Raw genomic sequence first — 12,242 nt, 5'->3', positions numbered from 1 at the left:
ACAGGTAAAGAGCCATTCAGTGTATGCTCAAGAAACATGGCAAAGCTCACCTGTCACAGCATGTCAAAGTTATACTGTGTGTGTTGACCTACCTGGGGCTAATAGAAGCAGGCGTGTCCATGCCTTCAAACAGACACTTTTACGGGAGAGGATTTCCAACTCTTTATGGGTGTGTGCACATTTATATGTCTGTGTGAGTTCCTGCAAGCACCCTGCAGGCAGAAGCCATATATAAAGTGAGATGGGGAGAGTGGAGTCACGCAACAATAGTATATTTTCAATATTTGCGTATCCACACATACAGTACATATCTATCCTCTTCCATCTCCTTCTGCATCCTAGCGTGTCAAAGTATGGGGGAGGATCCCCTGCCCTACATGTGGTAAATCCTCCCTGTATTCCTCCCTTCTCTACTCCTCCCTTCTACATCTCCCACCCATGTCCTCCTCCCACCCTCCCTCCCTCCTTCTGCCCTGTGCAGCATAAAAAGGGAACAGTGGCTGGGCAGTGCACCACATTCTCTCTCCTCTTCATCCCAGGCAGGCAGACTCCCTCTCAGCAGCCATGTCCTTCTCCAGATCTAGCATGTCCTACAGCAGCAGCGGCGGTGGAGGCGGAGGTGGCACCATGTCCATGAGGTCTGGAGGTGGAATGGGTATGGGCTCCTCCCGCTTCTCCTCGATGGGTGGTGGTGGCGGTGGAGGAGGCCGTGTCACTGCCATGAGGGCCGGCAGTGTGTATGGAGGTGCAGGAGGCTCTGGGGTGCGCATCTCTAGCTCCTCGTTCGGTTCCGGTGGCGGAGGTGGTGGTGGCGGTTATGGTTTCGGAATGGGAGGGGGTGGCGGCGGTGGCGGTTTTAGTTTCGGCATGGGAGGGGGTGGTGGTGGCGGTGGAGCCGACATTAATGTGTCGGTCAATGAGAAGGCCACAATGCAGAACCTGAACGACCGCCTGTCCACCTACTTGGAGAAGGTGCGCATGCTAGAGGCGGCCAACGCCGAGCTGGAGCTGAAGATCCGTCAGTTCATGGAGAGCAAGACGTCCCCCAGTGCTCGCGACTACTCTGGCTTCTACGCTACTATCGCCGACCTGCAGGACAAGGTACGTGACGTGTTTCCTAGATGGCAAGAGCACTCAATAACGACATCACAGCATGTCAAAACATGATAATGTCTGCAAAGTGACAATGTTATCCTTTGCTAGAGAGTAAAGGCGACATCGGCTTGTTTTTCCAACAAGTTAGTGAGAGTGATATATGAACATTGAAAAATGTGTTATAACTGATTCAAACAAGGCACCAAAGATAGATGCAAAGACAGTATCCATACTTGCAGCTGAAGCATTGAAAATTAAGCCGATCATTGAAGCTATTCCTTCCTCTCTTTTAAGAGCCCCTAGGCGATTGCAGAAGGAGGAAATTGTTTCTTTGATCCATGCTTTACAATGATCATAAAGACGGCAGGTTCCCTGTAATGCAATTATGAGCTAATATTTACAGTGCAACTGAAACTCAGAATTCAATGATTACAATGTGGGATCAAAGTTTGTGTGTACTGCATTAGTGTGAAATTACACGCATGCACCATCCAGAAATGTTTTGCCATCCTCCACCTCTCAGATCCAGGCTGCCACCCGCGTAAACGGAGGTATCTATCTCAGCATCGACAACGCAAAGCTCGCTGCAGATGACTTCAGAACGAAGTAAGTAGCCCCACACCATCCACAGATACAGTACACTGCTGGTGCATTACATTAACCACATGGAATAACCCCAAATCTGTAAAAACCCTCAAACAGTTTTTTTTATTACATTATGTGTTGAATCTATTAAAAAGGAAACCAAATTACGTTACCCTTCACTTCCACCATAACCACACCCACCCAACAGACATATCAGAAGCCTGGTGTAACTTTCTGTTATTTTCCCAAAACTTAATGAAATACTAGAATCTATAACCCCCCTGCTATTCTCACAGAGGAACACATTCCGGCAGTTCTTTGACCTAAGCTCTCTCCATCTCTCAGGTATGAGAACGAGCTGGCCATGCGTCAGTCGGTGGAGGCGGACATCGCCGGGCTGAAGAGGATGCTGGACGAGATGACCATGGCCAGATCTGACCTGGAGATGCAGATCGAGGGGCTGAAGGAGGAGCTCATCTATCTCAAGAAGAACCATGAGGAGGTGGGTGTGGGCTGATGGAACATATCCATACAGTCCCTTAATGTATTACATCTATTGACCATGTCAACCTGCTAAGGGTCTTCATTAGAACACCATTGCTTGATACAGATATGCTTGAAAGCCAGCAATGGTGTTCTAATGTATAATGAACAAAGAGGGCAGGTCAAGTTGTTACCATCAGGCAGTGGTCAGTCATGTCTTAATCCTTTAAACTCACCACTATGTTTTTCTCCAAAGGAGCTTCTGGCCATGAGGACGCAGATGACTGGACAAATCAACGTGGAGGTGGACGCAGCACCACAGGAGGACCTGTCCAGAATCATGGCTGAGATTCGTGAGCAGTACGAGGCCGTTAGTGCCAAGAACCAGCGCGACCTGGAGGCCTGGTTCCAGACCAAGGTAGAACTCCTAGAAGCCCTAAACTATGTCCATGGTGTAGATGTTTCTTTACTTCTAGTTGGTAACGTTGTGACATTCTATCATGAGCTGAAATGTTGGCTTGTTTCTGTGATGATTGACCACTTATTGTGTTTTACAGACAGAGACGTTGAACCAGGAGGTGGCGTCCAGCACAGAGGTTCTCCAGACCTCCAAGTCAGAGATCTCAGAGATCCGTCGCACACTGCAGGGCCTGGAAATTGAACTACAGTCACAGCTCAGCATGGTGAGGCATAATTACAAACATCTGACCAAGGACCACAGTTTAGGGCACATTATGTACCCAACTTTCTACAACTTTTAACAATAATCAACGTTTGACTCTTTCATCATTCTCAACCATCCCTCAAGTATCTCACTTTCACCTGGACTCTAACACTATCCCTCAAGTTGTTGTAGCCAGGCACCACTCCATTACTATAGCTAACCTCTACCTGCCTTCACATTCAATTACTAGTGCTAACTTTTTCAGTATGACAGTAAACATTCCAAATTCCAAACCTACTCCCACAGTTTTTGACCCATCATCTCTGTCTCTCTCGGCCAATAGAAAGGCTCCCTAGAGAACACGCTGGCGGAGACGGAGGGCCGTTACTCCATGCAGCTGGGACGCCTCCAGAACCAAGTGACCAGTCTGGAGGAGCAGCTAGTGTCCCTCCGCAGCGACATGGAACGCCAGGGCCAGGAGTACAAGATGCTGCTGGACATCAAGACACGCCTGGAGATGGAGATCGCTGAGTACAGGAGGCTGCTGGACGGAGAGGCTAGCGGGTAAGGCAGGAAGCGATTGGACAGAGGGGGGCCAATGAGACAGACAGGGATGTGGGAGGAGAGTGTTACATCTTTGTGGGATGGGAAGAGGGGTGACACTGGACCTTGAAACACTTGAAAATGAATTTATGTCTCCTTTAAAATTTGATTTTAAAAACAATGTTCATTTGAAGTTGACCTTACTGTGAGCCATGGTTACTTTTGACATGAATCTACTGCTATGTGACCTTTTATTAGATCCTTATTATGATCATAGATGCTAACTATGCTAACCATGAGTTTCCCTTCCTCACAGCCTCAGCTCCTCGAAATCCGGCCACGGCTCCTCCAGCTCGCACGTCAGCTCCTCTAGCTCCGGCCTCAGCTCTGCTGTCAGTTCCTCCAGCTCCGTCCCCAGCTCCTCCACCTCCACCACACGCAAGGTGGTGATCGTCACAGAGGAATTAGTGGATGGCAAGGTTGTCTCCACAAGTGAAACCAAACATACCTCTTAAGGTCCTAGACACACAGCGAGCACTGCAGCAAGCAATGGGTTAACCCCATAGAAATATAATCACTAGAATGGGTATAGGAAATGAAAGGCCAGCACATGGAATATTACTGCTCCACAGTGCTTTGTTCATGCAACCTAAAATACAACGTTACCACTTAAACAAAGTCTTCGTCAGATGAAAAATCCCTATTTTCGTTATCTGTCTTATTTTTTAAGGTCAGCATTGGTTAACTCTAGTTTAAGATGTGAATTCCATCCTCCTATTCTTTCTAGAATGGCTAAAGCCCCTCAGATACCCTTCATGGAACATTGACTAGAATGGGGATTTATTTTCTGGTAATTCTATTTCTATGGTTAACACCTCCAGAACAACATATTCTACTACATCTGGATGGGACACCAACAACAGACCCCATTGTGAATACAATAAAGATGCTCTGACTTGCTAACACCATCATTCTGTTTTCTGTGTCTTTCAACTTGATGTATCTGATCTGGCATGCTCCTATACATCTGACTATCATATAAGTTGTCATCTTTTGCACATGAGGCCAATTCTATGGTCTTGGGAAAGTATATGTTTCAGTATGATCTTGAATATATTTATGACATTCACTTGTACTGAGTTTAATACTAGGCAAAAACATTTAAATATTGATAGTAGAAACGTTGAAAGTTGTCAGCAAAATTATATAATTCTATCTCTATTAAGAAACATTCAGAGGTTTAGATTCAGAGTTTTATTCTGTATAGAGAGTGTTTGTGGAGTCAACTGTAGAGCTGGAAACCATGTTTTGGTGGAAAGATTTAGATTTGAAAACAATTCATTTGAAATTAGATGACAGAATGTATATGCTATGACATCCATTCTCCAAGATTCATATTTTCAGTCTATGATAAAGAATGAATATCTCTATAACAAGTGAAACCACACAGTCCATTCTCATTTAACCACATAATCTTTATTGATGGTTCTGTTGACAAAATATTACTTGATCTCATCCACATCCACATCGAGGTTCTGGGTGGTCTCCATCAGAACTACCATGTAGGTCTATGGAAGTAGGTCAGGTGCACAAGCCTCCTATTTTTTATATTGAAGTCAATGTAGCCAGAGGAGGATGGAAAATTGCTGTCCACTGGATACACGAGGGTGCTACCATAGAGAGTCCTGTTGAAACTTCTGTAGACCTTCATTGTGAAAGTGTTTTAGGCAATCAGGTATTTGCTGATGATTAGAATTTTTATTTTTTTATTTTTCTGAAAATCACTGAGTAGGCTGGTCCTCCTATTCCTCTGAGGAGCCTCCACAGTTCCACAACATCAGTAGTCATTGGAGTTAGATGATGGTACCGTTCGCTTTGACTGATATGACTGTGGGAGACTTAGGAGAATTGGGAAAATCTTGAAAAGTTGAGTGCTCTACTCAAAGTTGTGCACAGCCATAAACCAAAATGCAGACCACATAAACACTACATGGCCAAAAGTATGCGGACACCTGCTCGTCGAACACATCATTTCAAAGTCATGGGTATTAATATGGAGCTGGTCCACCTATGCTACTATAATAGCCTACACTATTCTGGGAAGGCTTGCCACTAGATGTTGGAACATTTGTTCCATTCAGCCACAAGAGCATTAGTGAGGTTGGGCACGTATATTGGGTGATTAGGCCCGCAGCTGGCGTTCCAATTCGTCCAAAAGATGTTCAATTGAATGTCATTGTATGCTGTGGCGTTAAGATATCCCTTCACTGGAACTAAGGGGCCTATCCCAAACCATGAAAACCAGCCCCAGACCACCAATATGCCGGTAGTGTTTTCCTGGCATCTTCCAAACCCAGATTAGTCTGTCGGACTGCCTGTTGGTGAAGCGTGATTCTTCACTCCAGAGAACACTTTTCCACTGCTCTGTAGTCCAATGGCGATGAGCTTTACACCACTCTATCAGATGCTTGACATTGCACATGGTGGCATTAGGCCTTTGCGCTGCTGCTCGGCCGTGGAAATCTATTTCATAATGCTCCCGACTAACTGTTTTTGTGCTGACATTGCTTCCAGAGGTAGTTTGGAACTCGGTAGTAAGTGTTGCAATAGAGGACAGACAATTTTTACATGCTTCAGCACTCGGCGGTGGCGTTCTGTGAACTTGTGGCCTACCACTTCGCGGCTGAGCCGTTGTTGCTCCTAGGGCTTTCGACTTCACAATAACAGCACTTACAGTTGACTGGGGCAGCAATAGCAGGGCAGACATTTGACAAACTGACCTGTTGGAAAGGTGGCATCATATGACGGTGCCACGTTGAAAGTCACTGAGCTCTTCATTAAAGCCATTCTACTGCCAATGTTAATTTATGGAGATTGCATAGCTGTGTGCTCGGTTTTATACACTTGTCAGCAATGGGTGTAGCTGAAATAGCCACATACTTTTGCCATGTAGTGTATGAAAGATGATATAGTGATTTATTCATTCAGATGAATTTATTTAATCTAAATTGTGTCAAAGCTCACTAGAGTGATGGGGTGAAGTCAGGCGCAGGAGACCAAAGATGCGTTAAGTCCAACAATACCATAACCAGGCTATGAACAAGGAAAAACGAACCAGACAAAAAATAATGTCCACCTCAACAGGGTCGGAACACAGTCCAGAAACAAAATAACGTTCTTCCACGAAAATATATCAGGAAAACAAAACAACCCCAAAACCCCACGACAGGTAACAACGAACCATCCCGCACAAAACCTAAACGTAGAAAGTAAGACTAAATACCCCACTAATTACCTAAACTCAAAACAGGTGTGACACAAAACAGACAAAACCAAACGAAAAGGAAAAGGGGATCGGTGGTAGCTAGTAGGCCGGCGACGACGACCGCCGAGAGGAGCCACCTTCGGTAGACTTCGTGACATTACCCCCCCCCCACCGGCAACCGCCGAGAGGAGCCACCTTCGGTAGACTTCGTGACATTACCCCCCCCCCCCCCCACCGGCCTCGAGGACGACCCGGAGGGCGAGGCGCAGGGCGATCTGGATGGAGGCTGTGGAACTCACGCCTACAGTGATGGATCCAGGATGTCCTCCACCGGTACCCAGCACCTCTCCTCCGGACCGTACCCCTCCCAATCCACGAGGTACTGCAGGCCCCCCACCCGACGCCTGGAGTCCAAGATGGAACGGACTGTGTACGCCGGGCCCCCCCCCCCCCCCCCCCGATGTCTGAGGGGGGCGGAGGGACCTCCTGCACCTCAACGTCCTGTAGTGGACCAGCTACCACCGGCCTGAGGAGAGACACATGAAACGAGGGGTTAATACGGTAGTAAGAGGGAAGCTGTAACCTATAACACACCTCGTTTATTCTCCTCAGGACTTTAAATGGCCCCACAAACCGTGGACCCAACTTCCGGCAGGGCAAGCGGAGGGGCAGGTTCCGGGTCGAGAGCCAGACCCGGTCCCCTGGTGTGAACACGGGGGCCTCACTGCGGTGGCGGTCAGCGCTCTCCTTCTGCCGTCCACCAGCCCGTTTAAGGGATTCCTGGACAGCTCTCCAGATCTCCTTTGAGACCTGGAGAGTCTCCACAGTCTTCCACTGCAGAAGCCTCAGTCTGGCTCTGATGCCAGGGTACCAGGACCGGCTAGTAATCCAACAAGCGCTGAAATGGCGACAGGTTGGTAGAAGAGTGGCGGAGAGAATTCTGAGCCATCTCGGCTCATGGCACGAACCTTGCCCACTCTCCCGGCTGGTCCTGGCAATAGGACCGCAGAAACCTGCCCACATCCTGATTTATTCTTTCCACCTGCCCATTACTCTTGGGGTGAAAACCTGAGGTCAAACTAACCGAGACCCCCAGACGCTCCATAAACGCCCTCCATACCCGGGACGTAAACTGGGGACCCCGATCAGATACTATGTCCTCAGGCACCACGTCGTGCCGGAAGATGTGAGTAAACAGGGCCTCCGCGGTCTGTAGGGCTGTAGGAAGACCGGGCAAAGGAAGGAGACGGTAGGACTTAGAGAACTGATCCACAACAACCAGGATCGTGGTGTTCCCCTGAGACGGAGGGAGATCGGTGAGGAAATCCACCGACAGGTGGGACCAAGGCCGCTCCGGAACGGGGAGGGGCTGTAATTTCCCTCTAGGCAGGTGTCTAGGAGCCTTACACTGAGCGCACACCAAACAGGAGGAGACATAGAACCTCACGTCCCTCGCCAATGTGGGCCACCAGTACTTCCCTCTAAGACCCCGCACCGTCCGCTCAATCCCCGGATGACCCGAGGAGGGTAGCGTGTGTGCCCACCTGATCAATCGATCACGATCACCAAGCGGAACTTACTTCCGACCCGCAGGACACTGTGGTGGAGTGGGTTCTGACCGTGACGCCCGCTCGATGTCCGTATCCACCTCCCAGACCACCGGTGCCACCAGACAAGAGGCCGGAAGTATGGGAGTGGGATCGATGGACCGTTCCTCGGTATCGTAGAGACGAGACAGTGCGTCAGCCTTAGCGTTACGGGAACCTGGTATATCCTCTCTAGGGTATGTGGGACGAAATCGTCCCACCTACTCAACAGCCAGTGGAATCCCGTGGCGCGTTATTCAAATACCTTAGAAATGCTATTACTTCAATTTCTCAAACACATGACTATTTTACACCATTTTAAAGACAAGACTCTCGTTAATCTAACCACACTGTCCGATTTCAAAAAGGCTTTACAACAAAAGCAAAACATTAGATTATGTCAGCAGAGTACCCAGCCAGAAATAATCAGACACCCATTTTTCAAGCTAGCATATAATGTCGCATAAACCCAAACCACAGCTAAATGCGGCACTAACCTTTGACGATCTTCATCAGATGACACTCCTAGGACATTATGTTATACAATACATGCATGTTTTGTTCAATCAAGTTCATATTTATATCAAAACCCAGCTTTTTACATTAGCATGTGACGTTCAGAACTAGCATATCCACCGCAAACTTCCGGTGAATTTACTAAATTACTCACGATAAACGTTCACAAAAAACATAACAATTATTTTAAGAATTATAGATACAGAACTCCTTTATGCAATCGCTATGTCCGATTTTAAAATAGCTTTTCGGCAAAAGCACATTTTGCAATATTCTGAGTAGATAGCTCGCCATCACGGGCTAGCTATTTTGAACCCCACCAAGTTTGGCCCTCACCAAACTCAGATTTACTATAATAAAAATTGGATTACCTTTGCTGTTCTTCGTCAGAATGCACTCCCAGGACTTCTCCTTCAATAACAAATGTTGGTTTGGTTCAAAATAATCCATAGTTATGTTCAAATATCCTCTGTTTTGTTCGTGCGTTCAAGACACTATCCGAAGGGTAACGAAGGGTGACGCGCCCGATGTGTTTCGTGACAAAAAAATTCTAAATATTCCATTACCGTACTTCGAAGCATGTCAACCGCTGTTTAAAATCAATTTTTATGCGATTTTTCTCGTAAAAAAGCGATAATATTCCGACCGGGAAACCCAGTTTTCGTTCAAAGACGAAAAAATAAAAACATGGTGTCGCCTCGTGCACTCGCCCCAGTCTCATTGTTCTCTGATCGACCACTATCCAAATGCGCTACTGTTTTTCAGCCAGGGCCTGCACAGGCATCATTCACCGTTTTGCCGCCTTCTGAGAGCCTATGGGAGCCGTAGGAAGTGTCACGTTACAGCAGAGATCCTCAGTTTTCAATAAAGAGAGTGTAGAAGCCCAAGAAATGGTCAGAGAGGGCACTTCCTGTAAGGAATCTTCTCAGGTTTTTGCCTGCCATATGAGTTCTGTTATACTCACAGACACCATTCAAACAGTTTTAGAAACTTTAGGGTGTTTTCTATCCAAAGCCAATAATGATATGCATATTCTAGTTTCTGGGCAGTAGTAATAACCAGATTAAATCGGGTACGTTTTTTTATCCGGCCATGCAAATACTGCCCCCTACCCTAGAGAGGATATACAAGATAGTAAAACGGAATCTGGTGAAAAACATCTCCCACCTAGCTTGACGAGGATTCAGTCTCCTCGCCGCCCGGATGTACTCCAGATTACGGTGGTCAGTCCAGATGAGAAAAGGGTGTTGCGCCCCCTCAAGCCAATGTCTACACACCTTCAGGGCCCTTACTACAGCCAGCAACTCCCTGTCCCCCACATCATAGTTACGCTCCGCCGGACTGAGCTTCCTTGAAAAGAAAGGACAGGGGCGAAGTTTCAGAGCGCTGCGACAGCACGGCTCCAACATCAGCCTCGGACGCGTCCACCTCCACTATGAATGGCAAAGAGGGCTCCGGATGCGCCAGCACCGGAGCATTAGTAAACAGAGTCTTCAGACGATCAAAAGCTCTGTCCGCCTTCGCCGACCACCGCAAATGCACCGGCCCCCCCTTCAACACTGAGGTAATGGGAGCCGCCACTTGCCCAAAGCCCCGGATAAACCTCCGGTAGTAATGGGCAAACCCTAAAAACCGCTGCACCTCCTTCACTGTGGTCGGAGTCGGCCAATTACGCATGGCCGAAATGCGGTCACACTCCATCACCACCCCAGATGTGGAAATGCGATACCCCAGAAAAGAGACGGCTTGTTTGGAGAACACACATTTCTCTGCCTTGACGTACAGGTCATGCTCCAACAGTCGCCCAAGCACTTTACGCACTGGAGACACTTGCGCGGAGTAGATCAGAATGTCATCGATGTATACCACCACACCACACCCTGCCCGTGCAGGTCCCGGAGAATCTCGTCTACAAAGGATTGGAAAACGGCTGGAGCATTCTTCAACCCAAACGGCATGACGAGGTTCTCATAATGGCCAGATGTGGTACTAAACGCGGTCTTCCACTCGTCTCCATCTCGGATACGGACCAAATTATACGCGCTCCTGAGATCCAGTTTTGTGAAGAAGCGTGCCCCATGAAATGACTTCACCGCCGTGGCGATGAGAGAAAGCGGGTAACTGAAACCCACTGTGATGGAATTTAGACCTCTAAAGTCAATGCACGGACGCAAACCTCCATCCTTCTTCTTCACAAAAAAGAAGCTTGAGGAGACGGGTGACATGGAGGGCCGAATGTATCCCTGCCTCAGCGATTCATTGACATATGTCTCCATAGCCACCGTTTCCTCCTGTGACAGGGGATACACGTGACTCTTGGGAAGTGCAGCGTTAACCTGGAGGTCTATCGCACAATCTCCTCGTTGATGAGGTGGTAATTGAGTCGCCTTCATTTTACTGAAGGCGATAGCCAAATCGGCATATTCTGAGGGAATGCGCACAGTAGAGACTTGGTCCGGACTCTCCACCGTAGTCGCACCGATGGAAACTCCCACACATCTACCCGAGCACTCCTCTGACCACCCCTGAAGAGCCCCCTCTCTCCATGAAATATTAGGATTGTGATCAGCTAACCAGGGAATCCCCAGCACCACCGGAAACGCAGGGGAATCAATGAGGAAGAGGCTAATCCGCTCCTCATGACCCCCCCGCGTTACCATGACCAGTGGAACTATGGCTTCCCTGACCAGCCCTGACCCAAGTGGTCGACTATCTAAGGCGTGCACCGGGAAGGGTGGTCCAGCTGAACCAAAGGAATCCCTAACTTACTCGCGACCCCACGGTCCATAAAACTCCCAGCTGCGCCTGAATCGACTAGCGCCTTATGCTGGGAATGAGGGGGAAACTCAGGGAAAGAAACCAATACATGCATATGGCCAACAGGGGGCTCTGGGTGAGCCTGGTGCTGACTCACCTGAGGTGTCTGAGTAGTGCTCTGCCTGACATCTCGACTCCCGGACGAGCTCCTCCAGTACCGGTCAGCAATGTGCCCTCTCCGACCACAGTTGGTGCAGGAGAAGACTCCCCCTCCTGTCTTCCTAGCTGCAACACCACCTATCTCCATAGGCGTTGGAGCAGGAGTGCTGGGAGGTGGAACGAAGAGGGCCTGATCGGGACGCCCGCGGGCAGCCTGCAAGTTGTCCAATCTTATGCACATGTCAATGAGTTGGTCCAGAGTCAGAGTGGAGTACCTACATGCCAGCTCCCTGCAGAGGTCCTCTCTAAGGCTACACCTATAATGGTCCATCAGGGCCCTCTCATTCCACCCGGCCAGGGTCCGGAACTCCAGCGCGAAGTTCTGAACACTTCTCGTCTCCTGTCTTAAATAGAACAGCTGCTCACCCACTGCTCTGCCCTCCGGTGGATGATCAACACAGCCCGGAAGCGATGGGTGAATTCTGGGTAATGGTCCCTAGCAGAATCCGGACCCTCCCAGACTGCGTTGGCCCATTCCAGGGCTTTAACAGTAAGACAGGAGACGAGAACGCTGACGCTCTCCTCTCCC

General features: G+C 48.5%; 1 protein-coding gene across 4 annotated transcripts in view; it reads left to right on the top strand.

Moving 5' to 3' along the window:
• Window positions 1-479: 479 nt before the first annotated feature.
• Window positions 480-12,242, top strand: part of LOC115208684 (keratin, type I cytoskeletal 13) — a 32,569-nt gene continuing 20,806 nt past the window's right edge. Inside the window, exons 1-7 of one of the 4 annotated variants that reach the window (XM_029776945.1) lie at window positions 497-1,101; window positions 1,619-1,701; window positions 2,026-2,182; window positions 2,420-2,581; window positions 2,721-2,846; window positions 3,171-3,391; window positions 3,687-4,341. In XM_029776945.1, coding sequence (XP_029632805.1) covers window positions 565-1,101; window positions 1,619-1,701; window positions 2,026-2,182; window positions 2,420-2,581; window positions 2,721-2,846; window positions 3,171-3,391; window positions 3,687-3,885 — 1,485 coding nt within the window. In that variant the 5' untranslated portion in view covers window positions 497-564 and the 3' untranslated portion in view covers window positions 3,886-4,341. Of the gene's footprint in view, window positions 1,102-1,618; window positions 1,702-2,025; window positions 2,183-2,419; window positions 2,582-2,720; window positions 2,847-3,170; window positions 3,392-3,686; window positions 4,342-12,242 lie in introns of those variants that run through there. The other 3 variants (XM_029776941.1, XM_029776939.1, XM_029776943.1) reach the window with 3 other exon arrangements.

Source organism: Salmo trutta, chromosome 14, assembly GCF_901001165.1.
Source record: "Salmo trutta chromosome 14, fSalTru1.1, whole genome shotgun sequence".
NCBI classification, from domain to species: domain Eukaryota; kingdom Metazoa; phylum Chordata; class Actinopteri; order Salmoniformes; family Salmonidae; genus Salmo; species Salmo trutta.
Note: the sequence above shows the minus strand (reverse complement) of the source record. Positions and strands in the feature narration are given on the sequence as shown.